The 18,033-nt window shown below is 36.3% G+C and overlaps 2 protein-coding genes across 2 annotated transcripts; one reads left to right on the plus strand and one right to left on the minus strand.

Annotated features, from left to right (window-relative positions):
• LOC132273739 (uncharacterized) lies at positions 1-6,405 on the plus strand. Its single transcript, XM_059774788.1, has 3 exons — positions 1-330; positions 501-590; positions 5,367-6,405. The coding sequence occupies exons 1-3, from the start codon at positions 64-66 to the stop codon at positions 5,442-5,444; spliced, it is 435 nt and encodes a 144-aa protein (XP_059630771.1). The 5' UTR covers positions 1-63; the 3' UTR covers positions 5,445-6,405.
• Positions 6,373-17,487, minus strand: LOC132273738 (transmembrane emp24 domain-containing protein p24delta3-like). The gene is made up of 4 exons (XM_059774787.1): positions 17,072-17,487; positions 7,358-7,570; positions 7,010-7,086; positions 6,373-6,550 (listed from the first exon to the last, which is right to left on the minus strand). Exons 1-4 carry the CDS (start codon positions 17,297-17,299, stop codon positions 6,406-6,408), a joined length of 663 nt encoding a protein of 220 aa, XP_059630770.1. The 5' UTR covers positions 17,300-17,487; the 3' UTR covers positions 6,373-6,405.
• Positions 17,488-18,033: the final 546 nt, after the last annotated feature.

The raw sequence follows: 18,033 nt of genomic DNA on the forward strand, positions 1-18,033 counted from the left end.
TTTCTTGCCCAAAGAGGATTGAACCCTTTCGTTCACAGAGAGAGAGAGAGAGAGAGAGAGAGAATGGCTTTAACGGTTGGAGTTGCATTTGCAGTGAGACCAACGTCGACAATGTTGGCACATACTCGCCAAAGGGCCAAGTGGGTATTGAACCCTTTGGCCTCCTCTTCTTACTCTGTGCAAACCAATTCCTCTTCTTCTTCTTCACCATCGAGAAAGCTCATACTCTATTCAAAGCCTGGTTGCTGTTTGTGCGATGGCCTCAAAGAAAAGCTTCTCGCTGCTTTCTCTCTCTCCGGCCCTGACTCCCTCCACGATGTTGATTTACAGGTCCCCAACTCTTCCCCCTCATTCTATACGTTATATGTGTGTGTTTGTGTGTAAGAGTGTGTATTCTGTTTTATGTTGTGGGTTTTGTTAGTTAGATAATTACCACCAATCCTCAATGAGAGTCTCTCCTATTTCTAAGTGTTTTTGTTTTTGCTGTTGGGTTTTGTCAGGTAAGGGATATTACTACCAATCCAGTGTGGGAGAGAGCTTACCAGTTTGAAATACCTGTGTTGGCCAGAGTACTCTCTGATGGCTCTGAGGTTGGTTTTTGTCGAATTTCGCATTTTGGGTGGTTGTAGATTTCTTATGGGAGTCATAAATTTTGCAATTCTTTTTTGAGTTTTTCTCTTATTATGTGTTGATTTTGTTGATGGGAAGTCTTGAATTTAGAAAATTTTGAACTCTATTTGGATCTTTAAAGATATTACATCCTCCTTAAAATAATTAGTTCTGTCAAAAACACTCATAAAAAGTTTGGTGCAACAAATAAGATTTGAATGCAGGGAAGTTTTCTTGTCACTCCATGCTCAAATCAAATAACAAACCAAAATTTGAAATCATAAACAACTCACTGTATATCAGAATCACGACAGGACTTCTCAACGTAGCATCTTGCTGATATAAAACTCCATAAAAAATAAAAAAAAATAAAAAAAGAGGAGAAATGAGCAACAAATTTTCTAATAATTAGAAAAAAAAGGATCAACACTTGCCCTCCCTTCTTCCTCTTCCTACCAACCCCAAGTCCCTCCACCGGAATTGAAACCATGCACCTTTCCAAGTGACAGAATAGGAGATGTAAAATGAGCTAAATATCTGGTGGCATTACTTTTATTATGGTTTGTCACTTTGTCAACTTTAACTATAATCCTAATCATGAAAACTAGTCTAATGTTATGCATTAATGTCTCTTCTATGTATTTTCAAAACCCTAATATATATATATATATATATAAACAGGTTTAGGTAAAGTAGTCCGCAAGATCTGAATATAGATTTTAATAACTTCTTCTGGCTGAATAAAATTAAAACCATAACATCTAATTAATCCATAATACAATCAAGCTATTAATGCATAATTGTGTCCAACTCAAGTTTAATTCTTCTGTAATCGTGAGTTATTAAAGAATGTTATTCAGTTATGCATGTGCATTCTTTAATGTGTTGATCATCTTCATGGCCCATGGATCATTTCTAATGGACAGAGAGATAGTCAACTTTTTTGCATTCTTCAGTTATTGTGAGTTATTAAAGAATGTGATCCAATCTTGCATGTGCATTCTTTAATGTTTGATCATCTTCATGGGTTATGTCTAATGGACAGAGAGATAGTAAACTTTTTTTGAATGACTTAAAATAAAAATAAAGAGGAATAAAAAGAACAGACTTAAAAAATATTCCAACCTATGACACTATCTCAAAAAGTCATTAAATCATTAAAGTCTGCTAGTTGGTCTTTTGTGATTTGGTACCAAAAAGAAGACTTCATGAGTTTGGAAATTGATCCTTGTTATTCATTGATTGATGCCCCAATACCGTTATATCGTGACCATGACTCTAATCATTACCATAACCATAATCAATGCTATGATTAAATCTCTTCATTAAACATTTTTTTTTTCTTAGCTGGTACTCGCACACACATGCCTCCACCAAGACTCGAACCCCTGACCTCCCTTTGAGAAGTAGGGGCTTGGTACCATTAGACCACTTGCCCATTGGTTCATTAAACATTTTTCATTAGACTGAGATTATATTTTAGGCTACCCATCATCATCCTTGCTTTTTTGCCAAAAGATATTTTAGGCTGGCTGCTTGGCCAATATATAGGTTAAATTTTTTACTGCAATAAACTCCAACTGCCTGCATCAAGGCCTAAGCCAAGCACTAAGCCACTAAAAAATTGTTTGTTTCACAAAGTTAGTACCTCTTTTATCAATATTATTTTTTATAATGTGCATTTTATTATATATGATTTTTTATATATGAAGATGCATATTTCTTTTCTGGTGGTCGGGATAGTCCTTACATGTCTTGATTAGAAAAGTTTTTGGTGTCTTAAGCATAGGGAGCACTTCTCAGATGTGGCTCAGACTTGCCTGCCAAGGCCAGTCTTAAATTATGTCCAAATTTTGCTTTATTATAGAGGCCCCAGAAAGCAAAGACTCATTTAATTTTAGAATGCGTGAGTTAGAGATGAGGTACTTTAAGATGATGAGGAAATGCTTGCAAAACTAGTGTTAACTGCTAACAGCTTGCCTGTGTATGTAAACTATTATTGCAGAAGGAATTCCTTAAAAGTAGAATCTTTTTTGGGGATTGAAAATAAGGAAGGCTCGGGCTCTTTGGGAGATTAGGGTGTTTGATAACAAGGACCATTACTTTCATTAGTGACCTCTCTTGGGGGTTTGTTTCTAGTATACTTGTATTACTGAAGGAAGCCCTTAAATGAAATTGAATTAGGAAGTTTTAAAAAAATTGGATATCATCAGACTCTCAGCGCCCAGGCTCTCCAGGAAATTAAGGAGTTGGATGAGGAGAGAGGATACTCTCTCGAGTGAGGAAAGGACTAGGGAAGATGAAATAAAAGGGGAACTGGGAGTTGCTACTTTCAGAAGATATCATTTGACAGCAGAAATCTAAGGGGATGTATCTTGAGGGCAATAGAAATACAAAGTTCAGTCATAGGGTTACCAAAACAGAATCAACTATTAGAAATTAACCAACGATGAAAAAGTGAAGTGGGTTATTCTACAGTTTTATGAGAGGTGGTCTTGAAAAAGTGTCGAGAGAGGGAATTTTGTTTGACTCTATTATTTACTTTGGTGATTGAGGCTTTAAGAGTTGCTAAAGAGAACCTGTTGGAGGTATTGTGGTTTGGGACAGGGAGGGAGCTATGCTACTGTTTCTCACATTTATAAGTTGCAGATGAGGCCCTATCTTCTGCAGGGCAGTTGTGGAGCAGTTGAGGCATTTGAAGTGTGTGGTCTTTTACTTTGAGGTGTTCTCCAAGTCTATCTCTGAACTTAGCAACACTGAGCTTGTAACAAGCCACATTAATGTTAAATAACAATTATAATAAATAAATAAAAAGAAAAAGAAAACAGTGGGCACACATTTTATGGTATATATGCTATCTGTTGGTATGCATGGAAAGGGAGAGAAGATTGCATTAGTATCGAAGCCTTACCCATGGCGTGTTAGAGCTAAAGTACAAAAGGAAGTCGTGCTCGGTAATGATACAACGTGACTAGTTATGCTAGGAATTGAATTCCATATACATATAAAAAGGATACACCTGAAGTAAGAGAATGTAACGTGATAATAAAAAATTAAAAATAATTGAGAACGTGAAGAGCCAGAGAGAAAGAGGATACTAGGGAAGAAAAAAAGATATGGAGATGTCCAAGAGAAAGAGGAAGGGGGTGAAGAAGAGAAGAAATATACTTGCATTGGAAATTTTGTGAAGGACGGTTAAAGGTAGGATTTCGTTCTCTACTCTTCAATAAATTTTATTTTGAAAACAAAAAAAAAAAATGTGTAAGATTCTTTTACGCACATGTTGGTATACAATTTGAAAGTAAAAACAAGTTTATTATTGTTGAATTTATGAAATTATAGGCTCTATGGTGATTTGCATGATTATGAATTTTTTATTTGAAAACCTGTGTATAACAACTAAGCACATGATACATGTGAATTGCAACAATAATGTGGATTTCATAGGAGGGATATCTCCTGTGGAAAGGATGCTCACATGATGCGTGCGAGGGAGTGATTGGTTAATGGAAAAATAAGAAATTTAATTTTAAGAAATAGTTTTTGAGTGAGAATTGAATTGATTTTGCAATCTCTATTACATTGTATTTTTATATTCGGTCAATAATATGGAAATCTAGTTTATAATAAAATCTTATATGAATTGGTATGAACAGTTCCTATTGAGACAGAATCCCACATCACTTGGGAAGGCAAAAGGTACTGAGAATATAAGGGGAGATTTCATATCATATGTTAACAACGCGTTTTAAAGCCGTGAACGTGAATCCAAAGTGAACAATTTGGTTAACTATGGTGTTGGTTTCTAATTGATGGCATCAGAGCCAACCACCGGAAGAGTGTGGACTTTGAGTCGTGCAAGTGGACCACCGTCTTGAGCCACATACAAGTAAGGAGATGTGTGCGAGAACATGGTGGACTTGTCCACATGATTTCACATTGTTTGGGAAGGTAGAAGTTGCTGAGAATATAAGGGGATTGCACACCATACGCTAACAATGCGTTTTAAAGTCGTGAGGATGGAATCCAAAGTGGGACAAGATTGAGATTGCACCATATGTTAACGACGACTTTTAAAGTCACAATGGTGAATCCAAAGCAGACAATATTGGTGACTATGGTAATAGGTTCTTGCTGTGGTATTAGAGCCAGCGCCACTAAACGGAAGAGTACGGATGACTTAAGTCGTGCAGGTGGGCAGCGTCAAGACGCTGCATAGACATGAAGAGGCATGTGTGTGGGAGCGTGGTGGACACCTGTCCACACAATTCCACATTGCTTTAGAAAGCAGAAGTTGCTAAAGAATGTTAAGGGAGATTGTGCACCATATGATAATATTGTTGACTATGGTGGTGAATCCTAATAGAGCTAGTACTAGTTGGGAAGATCAGAGTTCTGAAATGCGGAGTCTTTGTTTGAAGGGGCTGTTGAGGAAAGGTTTTAGCAGAACTCTTTTACAAAAACGATGGACTTGTCCCATAAGAGCAAGCTCATCATGATGACACTCTCACCGTGAGTTAGTCCTATCAGCCGTGGGATTGAGAGAAGCCTCCTAATCAATAGTTGAGGCGGCACACCCAATGGTGAAATCACCCACTTGATAGTATTTTTCTGTCCCATGAGTCACAATGTCAATAGCATAAATTTTTTTTGTTTTATTTTTTCCTCAGGTTGAAACATGTTTACTTTTGGATCTGCTTTTGTGTGGATACTTTTACAAAGGTAAAATCTTAGAGATATTCTTATCTTTGTTGCAGGAGACACTTCCTAGATTATCTCCTCGCCTTGGAGTTGAGCTGGTCCAAAAGAAAATAGCAGCTGCTTTGAGGCAATAAGATTGTGTTCAAGCAATGTGTCACTCACAGTCCATGCAAGTAATTCTTTCATGTTTGAAATCGAGATCGAGATCTCGAATGGGAAGAGTGATTGTTATATGTTTTTAATACACACTCCTCATGTAAAATGGTTTTTATACTTATTCCTGATACCCAGCAACTAAGAGGGACAATTTCAATCATAAGATTTTTTGTTTCTTTTATTTTCCTCTGCACATCCCTTTCAAGCCACATTTATATATAATGTATAAATTGTATTATGCAACCAGCATTTTTACAATGATAGCAGCATGCTTTAACTGCCATTAAAATTCTTTCCAGTTTTCGTTGCAGCTAACTTCCTACTCTGGTCCTTAATTTCCAAAAGATGGCATTGTAGACATCAAAACTAAAACAAGAATATAGGGACTTCATAAGTTCATCCTAGCTTATAGACAGACCGTCAAAAAAAACCGGGTTGAAGTTTTTGCTACAGGTGCATGCGAGATGTAGCAGCAGAGCAGAGGCTGACATAGAATCAATGTTGTATGAAATTGAGTAATGTATTGGTGGGGTTTGAAGGGATAGAGAAACTAGGAATTGATGCCTGTTTAATTGCTGCTATAAACCTGTCTGTCGATAGAGAAGCTTATGCCAACAAAAGCTCAACTATATTGAGTGGATGGTCAAAGCATGGTTTATGTAAAATTTGTATCTTCAACAAGAGATTATCCAAAGAGAGGCAATATAAGGAGATCCTTTTCATCAAATCATTAATTTTTTCATGTCGAAACATAATCAAATGCCCCTGTTTCTCACTACATGATGTTTGAAAATCTGACCTATCTATCATAAAAACACTATTGTACAACAAGGATCAATGAGTCCAAACTTCCCAAATCACATGACATTGGATATTGCTGTATCAGAGAATGAGAAATGTGTAAAAAAAAAAAAAAAAAAAAAAAAAAAAAACACATAACTAGATAAGCTTCTTCTTTTGGAAAAAGCTCTTCAAGTACCACAGCTGCAAAATTGAAACTGCAACGCAGACGCCAAGGGACATGATACTGAACCATGCCACTCTAGCATTTGTTTTTTCACTCACTTCCCTCATCTCTGCTTCCCTGTGTGTACCAAAGAAAAATTAAATGTTAATTTAAATTTTTATGTTTCTCCCACTGTAAATTAAAATTCATTCTTGGCATAATATAGATTCTCTTTATTAGTAACTAAAACACAGCAAAAATAAAACCTCAACTTCTGGGTTTTTCAAAGCCAAAATCACCAGATGATACTTGTTCATGCCAATAACCTAATCCTCCAAAAATTTAAACAAAACAAAATTTCACTCATTTTTGTGATGATACTAATAAATTTTGGTTATTCCCGCAGTCGAAGTTTAGTGTTCTTCTAAATAGCCGTGGCCTGATAGGAAAAGGAAGACAGCGTGGAGATAAATGGAAAATTTAAAAGGAAAAGAAGGAAAAATGTTGAAACAAAGGCTGCCACTGAAGTGTTAGCAGCACTTAGAGGTTTTCAACAGTTGTGGCTCCACCATACAAATAATAGAACCAATAACTTACCGATTCTTGAGATAGTTTAAATTCTCATGGATTGCTTGCACTGCTCCTTCAAGTTTCCTTAACTCAAGTGCAACTCCCTGCACGTACATGTCAGATAGAAAAAGGAAAATTTAAAGGAGAGAATGCAAGATACTGCTTGGTTCAATTTTCTATTTCTAGAGGACAAAAAATAGTACAAAATTTTGTTTGGTTGATAATTTTTTGAAAAGTCAGTTAAAAAAGGGTCTGCTTTTGTAGAACAGTTTCTTATAGTTATCAGAAAACAGTTTTCTGATTTCTTGAGAAAACTGAACCAAACATGCCTCAAATTTTGTTTGGAAAATTCAGGGGTGAAGCTAAAGTACTTGCCTCAATCTTTTCTTTCTTCGCAACTGATTCCCAATCCTTTGCAGTGATCCCAATTCTCCAGTCAAGACTAACAGTTACACCTTTACCTCCTTGATGGTTGCCATCAATCCAAATACATGCCATGTAGTTGCCAGCCTCACTGGTTGTAAATGCAAATTGACCATGGGTTACATTCTCTTGGTGGTGGAGATTGTTTCCATATGGTGATGTTACCTAAAAATATATTACAAACATGAAGCTTATTTCACAGCTTACATATCGGAACTTTCTTTTGACTCCAAAATATGCAATGCCAATGCCATCTCTTTCATTTTTTAAGTATGTCACAAAAGCTTGCTTTGTTTGCAAATTTAAAGATTGAGTATGTGGCTACACTGACAAATACCTGATCACCTGGTGTGTGAAACAGGTCTAACTTCAAGCCAAAAAGACCATTACACAAAAAACAACTATTTCAAAGCATATGGTGATCGTTCTGTGACACGTACAGTCAATGTGGTAGTCACAACAGTGTATTTTGTTACTCTTTGGCATAAATCCATAATTGTTAAATTGATGATAACATCTAAATTGCATTGCATATCCTAGCCGTATTGTTGGCATAGAACACTATATGAAACATGTTGCTGGGTTTTCATCGGTTCATGTTGAATCTGGACTCAGTATGATTTTCTTCCTATGGACATTATCTTTCCTTCTAGTCAAATTTCCTTCTTTGAAAATTTTAGTATAAAATTTTATACATGGTAAATTAATTAATTATCTACACCTACTAAGCAATAACACAAGTACAAAGTATGACGTCTTAACTATTAAAGAAGACTAGCCAGCAAGAAAGCATTCTGGCAACTATGAGTAAGCTATCTTATTCTGAATCTCTGATCTTACCTGGTGACGTTTTTTTATTATACAACCAAAGGCAATCATCCATTTCCTAACCGCATTAACCATGGTTTTGAAAAATTTTAGTCATAAGATGTATTTCTCTCTCTCTCACACACACACATGCGCATACGCGCAAACCATCCCAGACATATTCAATGCACAATAACCTCCCTCCTTTTGAGACAACAAAGCTAAATAACAGATGAGGAGGTTTTAACAATATCTTTCACTATCAATATTTCCAATTCTTTCAATTCCAGTTCTAGTATGCCAAATCTAAAATTTAAATATTGTGTTAGTACTAATCATCTCAGAATCTTACAACCCTTAACTTTTACCTACCTTGTCTCATTGATAAAAGTACTATGTTACTAATGAACAGTGCCATACAGACATAAATGTTTATCAGAAAATTGTGCAATTGATACTGATGTTAATTGGAAAAGCCATCATCTCCTCCTCCTTTTTTCCCCTTAACAAATATGATACTCTCCCATGTCCGAAAAGGTTGTTAATATCGCGATTCTACATCATAGAATCGATCTGAATCGCACATAAATCGTATCTGTGGTAGAATCATATGCATAATCGTAGATTCAGTTTTTTTTTTTTTTTTTTTCTCATGGTTGATTGTGATTTTTCAGTGAATATAGGGGATGAGTTTTTTGGGATTGTTAACTTTTGGTTCTTGACTTCTTGGTTTTAATTTTCTTTAGTTTTGACCTAATAAATTGTTACTTGGTATTAGACTATTTACTATTAGTTCATGTTTAATGTTCATATACTGAAAATTTGTTCATTCATTCCTTTAATACAATGCAGATATTTTTTATTGACAAAAACAAGGGTGTCTATCACCCAGTTTTTATATAAATAATGTTAGTTATTTGTTTATTATTATTTTGGATTTGATTTTTAACAAACCTCAGCTGATTCCACTTGTACCTACCACCTAGCATCTATTCCAAGTTAGTATTGTCTCTCATGATTCAAATTGAATTGATGTTGCATAGTTGTCATGTAAGATCTACCTTTTGAACTACATTCTCTGTGATATATATGTATGAATTTATCCCAAGATGTATGTAACTATACTTGGAAATGATGCTTTTTTTTCTTTTTCTTTTTTTTTTTTTTGTTTGTTTAGGGCTTATTCTTGCTATATTTTAGAAATATCACTGTTTAATAAGTTAGTTTGAAAAACATTTCTACTAGTTTGGTAGAATCTTATGATTCTCGATCCGATTCTACGGAGCCCCCAAAGATCCTATGTAGAATCCCGATCCTGACAACCTTCCGAACACTCAAGCTACTCCTTGTGGGGTAGCAGAATATAAAACTCAAGCTACACAGCCGGTGTTGAAACTCACTTATCCCAAAAATCTCACAGCGGTAACAAATTTATATGCATGTCCTTAATCATTTGAAATTTTGAACATATATAATTACAATTTACAACTAAGCAAAGTAAGAAAACAACTTCCAGGGCTAATCATTTTGATACTACGCCAACATATTTAATCTTTCCTTTTATTTTCTATAGTACGAATTATAAGTTTGATACTATGAGATCATCAGTCCTATTATCCACGATATGAGTAACTGAAAGTTTGATACTATGAGATCATCAGTCCTATTATCCACAATATGAGCCACTGAAGGGTTTTCTCCACCTATCTGTGGTTTCATAGTCTCGGGATCTTGTGTAACTTAATCAGGTATGCCATCATTTACCATATAATTAAAAAGGCTTTAATAAAATACCTTCCGCACTGAGCCTTTCTTGTCTTTATCTCATATAATTCCAACTTCAAAGGCCCTAATTCTCTACTAAACCACGTATTCTTGCTAATCTCGCTAGGATCTTCTCTTATTAACATTGAGTCATACATAACCTGAGTCCCAGTGTGCTTTTTCCATAATATAAATTTTGACAACCACCAAGAGAGGTCATCATGGTGTAGTACCAAAAGCTCAACACGTGAAGCATGAATTTGGGGTTCAACTAACATATAAGATCTACACCATAGTTGTTAAAGGCACACCTAGACTCTAAAAAAGCCCAGGCTTATGTAGCTTTTGGGTTGCGCTCCCCTTTTGAGCGCATCTATAATACTACTTATCAAAAAAAAAAAAAAAAAAAATGCTTATAATGGGTCAGCCAGAACACTTACGATCAGGACACTTCAGTCAAGCTCACACAAAGCCCTTGAGCTCATGACTTTTCATACTCTGCATCACATAATGGTCATATTTGAAAGTTCATAATTCTCTAATCTTATTGCATATTTGATGGAATTCACGAGCTTATGTTGACTACTTAAATTAATTAAGTCTAGTGTTTGATCATGAATTTCTATGATAATTTAATACATGTTTAAAATCTACATAATTATTGTTTTCCATTTACACATCTCTAATGGGGTACGGTTTAGTTAATGTATTTTGCATATCAAAAAAAGGATTTATGTACATTGATTTACTTGATCATCTACAATTACAATTCATCGAGTGGCCGGGGGTTTGGACAAACCCCAATCTCGCAGATGAGATCAAGGTACTTTCTATGTCAAAATTTTAATTTTTAATAATATTCATTTTATCCTGGAAAAAAATAATAATAATAATATTCATTTTATCAAACATGCGCCTTACTTCAATCACTCTTGCTTGCATAAAGACTTGTGCTTAGGCTCCAGGATGACCTTGCAGCAATGATGCCTTGGTGCGCCTTAAGCCATTATAACCATGATCTGTGGTCTATACCTAGTCTACTTTTCCCAACACCCCCGATCTACTAGACCATCAACAACAAGGTGACTCAACTAGACTAATTTTTTTTTTGATAAGTAATAATAAATTAAAAAGCGTTCAAAAGGGGAACGTGTCCCTAGAACAATAATCGGGGACTAAGGCCCCAAAGAATCCCGAAAAAAAAAAAATTAAAGCATCAGAAGAAGAGCAAGAACTTCTCGTCACATAACTAAAGAGAGAGCGAATAATAATAAGTTTTAGTGTTGCCGTAGACGACTCTTTCCCTTCAAATATTCTACTGTTTCTCTCCTTCCAGATGCTCCACCATACGCAATGTGGGACATTTCTCCAAAAATCGCGCACGCCTCTGCTCACGCGACATCCTCTCCAGGCATAAATCAAATCCTTAGTAGAATGTGGCATTACCCAACACATGCCAAATAATCCAAGAATAAGATTCTAACAATCGTACGCCACAGGGCAATGCATAGAAGATGATTAACAGATTCCCCATCTTGCTTACAAAGGCAACACCAATTAACAATACAATTTCCCCTCTTCCTCAAATTATCAATCGTCAAAATCTGACCCCACACAGTTGTCCACACAAAGAATGCCACCCTAGTAGGTGCCGAAGAGCGCCATATAGTTTTCCACGGGAGGACAAAGCTAACAAAATTAGACAGGCATAAAAACAAAGATTTTACTTCAAAACGACCGTGAGAAGAGGGAATCCATATCAAATTGTCATGCCCCCTACCAATTCCTTCCTACCGATACAATTGGTCCAGAAAAGTACTCACCTCATTCAACTCCCAGTCCTGAAATGACCGCCTAAAGTGCACATTCCACGTAATTCCACTATTATCAAGCCGATAACAGTCAATCACGTAAGCATGTTTGTCAATTGCAATACTGTATAATCTGGGAAATGTGCGAGATAATAGATGATCCCCACACCAAAGATCTTCCCAGAAACGGACGCATCTACCATCACGAACTTTGAATCTAATATGAGGAGAAAAGACATCATATCCCTTCCGAATGGATTTCCAAGCCCCAACTCCTCCCGTAATAGAAACTAGGCGTGTAGTCCAACCGCCAACATCTTCCCCATACCGACACGATACTAGCCTTCGCCAAGGACGTTGCCTTTCCTTACCGAATCTCCACAACCATTTGCCCAACAAAGCTTGATTAAAAGGAATCAATCATCTAATACCAAGACCGCCCAACTTCATAGGCTTGCAAACTCGCTCCCATTTGACAAGGAGATACTTGAACTCTTCTCCCCTTCCGCCCCAAAGAAAATCCCTTTGAATTTTTTCAATCCTTTCAGCAATGGAGCAAGGAATTTGGAACATAGAAAGAAAATATGTGGGAAGACTAGATAAAGTGCTCTTAATAAGAGTTACTTTGCCCCCCTTTGACAAATATTGCTTTTTCCATCCTGCCAACCTCTTTGCATACCTGTCGAGCACAGAGTCCCAACTCCCTACTAACCTTAAGGAGACCCCTAAAGGCAAACCCAAATAAGGAATAGGAAAGGACAAACCCTGCAACCAAGTACTGCAACCAAAGAAGAGATATCCTGAACATTCCCAACCGAGACAAGCTCACTCTTAGCCACGTTAATCTTTAGCCCGAAAATCGCCTGAAAACATGCCAAAATGTATCTCAAATATCCAAGTTGAGACACATTTGCATCACAAAAAACCAAAGTATCATCTGCAAACAGCAAATGAGAAATCTCCACCTGATGGTCAATATCTCTTCCCACTCTGAATCCCTTAATGAACCCAAGATTTTATGCCCTGCGCATAAGTCTTCTAAGGCCCTCCATGATAATAAGAAAGAGGAAAGATGACAATGGATCACCTTGTCTTATTCCCCGAGAACACCCAAAAAAACCAGCAGGAGAACCATTCACAAGAATTGAAAACTTGACAGACGAAAGACATGTCTCAATCCATTTCCTCCACTTACTTCCAAACCCCATTCTTTGTAACAAATAGAGAGAAAATTCCAGTTAACATGATCATAAGCTTTCTCAATATCAAGTTTGCAAAGAACTCCAGGAACACCACTGCTCAATCTTGAATCCACACATTCGCCTGCAATAAGAACTGAATCAAGAATTTGCCTACCTCCAACAAAAGCATTCTGGGAGTCTGAGATAATCCCGTCCATAACTTCTTTCATCCTTTGAGCAAGCATCTTAGCAATAAGTTTGTAAATACAACCCACCAAACTGATAGGACGAAAATCCTTAATATCAGAAGCGCTTCCCTTCTTAGGGATGAGGGCAATAAATGAGGCATTTAGCGACTTCTCATAGACACCAGAAGTATGAAACTCCTGAAAGGTACCCATCACCTCACCTTTCACAACCATCCAACTTTCCATCAAAAACGCATAGTGAACCCATCAGGCCCCGGAGCTTTATCCCCATTACAACTTGACAAGGCTTTTAGAACTTCTTCTTCAGTAAAAGGAAGCTCTAACCCATCTCTCTCCAACTCAGAGATAGCCTCAAAAGGGAGTCCATCAAGTTTGGGTCTCCAACCTAAAGGTTCTATGTAAAGCTTCTGATAAAAAGAAACTATCCCATTACGCACCTCTTCCTCCCTCCACAACTCCACACCTTCCACCCGAATGCGTCCAATGTGATTACTCCTTCTATGAGCATTAGCTAATCTATGAAAAAAATTTGTGTTACGATCCCCCTCTTTCAACCAAAGAGCCCGAGATTTTTGACGCCACGAAATCTCTTCCATACTAGCAATCTCAGCAAGACTAATAAAGGAACCTAATGTTCTGATCTTTGTTTGGTGGTTGGATGTGTGCTTGGGGATCCTCTCCCAGCCCCTACTGATAGGGGAAGGAAGTGAAGAAGGCAGCAAAGCCAAGTATCATCAATGTAATTAGCCTTCTTTTCCTTTTTACCAATAACCTTGTACAAATCGGTAACTTTATTAGATCACTAAGACTTAATATTGGCAAATTTTGCAACAAAAGTTAAGCGTCTCCACTCTTATTTTTACTTTATTTATTATATATTTTGAATGGTAGTTAGGTAGTTAGATATTACCTCATGAACTATGGACTTTGAAGATGGAATTTGAAGATCATGACAAAAATGAGAAGGAAAAATCACCTCTCAAATAACTAACCTGCCAATTAGGGTTTTATTTTGAGCATTCCTATCATTCATTACATTTAGGATGCAATGCATATATCATTGAATTATTATAAACAATCTTAATATTGAAAACTAAGTTTTTGCAAATTTAAACTTTCAGTCAATCGAATGATCATCGTGCCATATGGCGACTTAAATCGATCGAATCAATAGGTGGACTGATCGAATCCTATGGAAAACAATTTCCTAATTTGTTTTAAGCACAAAAACCCTAATTATCTCTGATTCAAAGCCTATTTAAGAACTCTTAGGGCTCAAAAACAACATACAAGAGAATAATTGCATACATATAGAACATATAGTGCGTATATAGGAAAATAATAGTAATTTTCTTTATTTATCAACATCTTAGCATATTGCACCAGATGGTGAGTAGTACTGGTGAGTGTTGATTCACCAAACCTAAAGAGTTGAAAAGGAAACTAACACCAAAATCATACAAAAACAAAGATCAAATTCGTTAGACAGATCGTAAGGGTAGTACTGGTGAGTGTTGATTCTTCAAACCTAAAGAGTTAGAAAGGATGCTAACACAGAAATCAAACAAAAACAATGATCAAGAAAGTTAGACAGCTAACAAAGGCAATCAATCACAAAATAAGAAGCGTGCCGCATAGAGAACGAAGTTGCAGAGCAATAACAAAAGAGTTCAAGGTAGAACATCTGGCGTAAAAATGGTTCTAAGTTAACCTCGATGATTCTATGGATTTAGGATTTAAGACCTACGTTTGTATTACATTTTTCTTTTTAAGATGGGCTTGATCGCATGGCCTAGGGTCCTTTGGTATTTTTTCCTGTAGTGTTTTCCGCGTAAATATTCTGAGTTACTATGTGTGATCAACTATATTTAATTTCTTTTATGCTTACCGTGTTTGACGCAAGGGAAGTGTCATTCATAGGGTCTTTCTGCCCGGAGGTTTTCTGCTAGTGGTTTTGTGGGGTATTCACCTTTGTATGCCAAAACCAATCACATGGTCTCACCCACTTTCAAATACCACAACAAGAATTTTAAATTTTCATCTTCTACAACTTGTTTTTAAAAGACCTATCCACCCCCTTCTCGTCTGGTTAGTCAACGTATCAAAACTAAGGGTGTCAATCCTCCCCCTCAAACTTAACAGAAAAATTGAAAGATAAAGAACTTAGTTTATTAAGAAGAAATGATATTTTATGGGAATTTGCTGTTATCATTTTACAAAGTGCTCACAAAAGTTCTTTTACTATTTTTTTTTTTAAAAAAAAACAAAGTACAGGCTTAATTTTAATATGTATGCAACTGGTTTCTTTTTCCATGTAAGGTTTACATTAAATTGGACACTGTTTGATATCAAAATAAACCACTTCGACATGACTTCTTGTCAAATTATTCACTAAATTACAATTTTTTACTTTTAAGATTGTAGCTTTAAAATATCTCCAAGTAAAAATATCAGCTTTAAAATTTATTGCAAATTAAATGATTGGAGGGGATGAGCCCATATGATGATAGCCTGAACTGGAGTTTACTTCTCAAACTCATTCAGATAAGTTTAGGGGTAACACCATAAAGGAATGCCAACCACTTACACTCCCAAAGCACTTGTCAACAATAATAGTACAAGTTTTCAGGACTTCAGGAAGTGGAGAGGAGAGTGGCCCCTGCCTCCCATACTCTCACAGGCCCTGATTACACCTCATAATGGCCTTCTGCCTTTAAGCTTCAACCTTCCATGATCCATCTTTGTTATTTATTATTTTCTTTCATAGATTTTTTATATTCACACCTGATGTATTAAAACATTATCCAAATGTTTTAACAGACCTTTTTGCCTTGACAAGTTCAATACACCTCTATCTCCATCACAAGCTGTTATTTTCCCACAATTTTTATTTTCTTGACTTCCTTTTTTAAAATATCTGGATTCATAAACTCGGTCTGGCCAGTCTTTCACCAATAACTTCTCAACCTAACGGCATCATTCCGCAACATAGTTCTATAATGAAGTGTCCCTTGCACACTTTCCTTCCAGTTCTCCATAAACAAACAGAGTCACTTGTTTAGAATTGTTAACCATCTTATTCCACATAGCTTTCTTTTCCTCAAAAGATTTCTTTTTTCTTTCTTCATATTTTCATCAAGATTCATTTATCATCCTATAAAGGCAATAATAATTTTAAATTTTAGATAACACCACTTTTCTCATATAGTTCTTCCCCCACATGGCTACCAGATTCCATCACACAAAAAGAACATCTCAAAGCAATTCATACACGTTTTCACATAATTGCAGCTTAACATCTTCACTAAATTATGTGCTGATTGAGTAGTGGACTCACAGTATCTCTCGATCGACTACATTTTTTCCAATAGTAAGTTTATTCTATCTACAAATAGAACTTCTATGTAAATCTTCATCTACAATTTTTCTACTAGCATCCTAAATTATTCTCTATGTGCCCAATATTATAACTCAATCTCCTTCATCACTCTCATCCATGATTATTTGAAACAAAGTTTAAACATCAACATTGACTTTCCTGATCAATGTTTCCACCAACTCCATCATTTTCAACTCATAATTAAACTACCCACCAATTAAATCAAAATCTAGGGGGAAAAGAAAATTGCACCATGATTGTAAAAATAAAATAAAATACAAAATATAATAATAATAATAATAAACTTCCTGAAAATCCTATATAAGGCATCTATATCATCCTGAGTAGAGATTATACTTTAAACAAGAATACTAAATTAAATAAAAATAAAAAATAAAAAAAAATGTGCAAATCAAACACTAAATACTTAAAATCTAAATACATGGCTACATAAATGCAATCTTTAGAGTAAATTAGCAAATACTAATTTGATTCATGTGGAGATGAATACTTACCCTGGCAGCGATGGTGGGGATGACATTGGGATGTTCGTTGTCAGTGATTACGGCGTAATCGGCCAAAACGACGACGTTGCTCCGGATTTCCTCGGACACGCACTTTGTTCCTGAACTTGGTAGAGTCAACCAGATAGCTTGTGTAATGGGTAATTGGTAAATCGTCCAACAACTCGCCAAAACCAACCACACCACCGCTCGAGTAAGTGCAGTGGCGCCGCCCGCCATCTCCTTCCAATTTTTCTCTATCTAACCCCTCTTTCGCTCTCTAAAACTCTGTTACCCTTTCTTCAATTTCCGAACGATGAAGTGTAAAGGTTTTTGGAGAAGAGAAGAGAAGTGCTTCAAAGAAGCAAAGCAGAGAAAGAAAGTCAGATCTCTCTTTCGTTCTTTCTGATTTCTCTCTCTGTCGTGAAGGTGGAGAGGTCACGCGCTATATCATTGGGGATTGCGGAGACGGAATGGACTTTGGTGGGAGAGTTGGGGCGTGGATGGCGCGAGTGGGATAGGATTCTGAGTGGCTTCGCGCCACGCACTTTGTTGCGTTCGAGTTGAGCGTTTCAATTTGGTCAACCACCTATTTTCATAGGATATATCCACGCGTCTTCCCTTGTTGTTAATTACAATTAGGAGTGGGCAAATAATCCACGAGTATGATCGAATTCAATTAGTGCATATTAAATCGGATTAGGGCTGCAACTCGGGCGGGTTGAACAAGTTTGAGGTATAACTCAAGCCCAATTTACCATATGAAATGCTAAATCTAATCCCAACCGTAACCATATCCTCAATCTTAACAAGTCAACCCAAGCCCACCTCATCTTTCTCTTTTTAAATTCGGACTTGCAACTCTGACTTAAATTCCGGATAAAAATTTCGAGTTAATTTGGGTTACTCATATGACTAATCCTTACACCGAAAATTTAATATGATCTTGAATTAGTTTTAAATTAAATTATTCT

This window comes from Cornus florida, unplaced genomic scaffold, assembly GCF_030987335.1.
Source record: "Cornus florida cultivar Cherokee Brave unplaced genomic scaffold, ASM3098733v1 CherokeeBrave_3.0.0_Hap2_Chr09, whole genome shotgun sequence".
Classification (NCBI taxonomy): Eukaryota; Viridiplantae; Streptophyta; class Magnoliopsida; order Cornales; family Cornaceae; genus Cornus; species Cornus florida.

Bases quoted from the DNA above. Each gene is read 5' to 3' on its own strand.
- LOC132273738 (XM_059774787.1), bottom strand. From the start codon at position 17,299: ATGGCGGGCGGCGCCACTGCACTTACTCGAGCGGTGGTGTGGTTGGTT. The intron at 7,571-17,071 runs GTAAGTATTCAT...ATATATTTTTAG, and splicing joins TCCCCACCATCGCTGCCAGG to GTAACATCACCATATGGAAA. The intron at 6,551-7,009 runs GTAAGTTATTGG...TGGTACACACAG, and splicing joins TTAAACTATCTCAAGAATCG to GGAAGCAGAGATGAGGGAAG.
- LOC132273739 (XM_059774788.1), top strand. From the start codon at position 64: ATGGCTTTAACGGTTGGAGTTGCATTTGCAGTGAGACCAACGTCGACA. The intron at 331-500 runs GTCCCCAACTCT...GGGTTTTGTCAG, and splicing joins TCCACGATGTTGATTTACAG to GTAAGGGATATTACTACCAA. The intron at 591-5,366 runs GTTGGTTTTTGT...TCTTTGTTGCAG, and splicing joins TACTCTCTGATGGCTCTGAG to GAGACACTTCCTAGATTATC.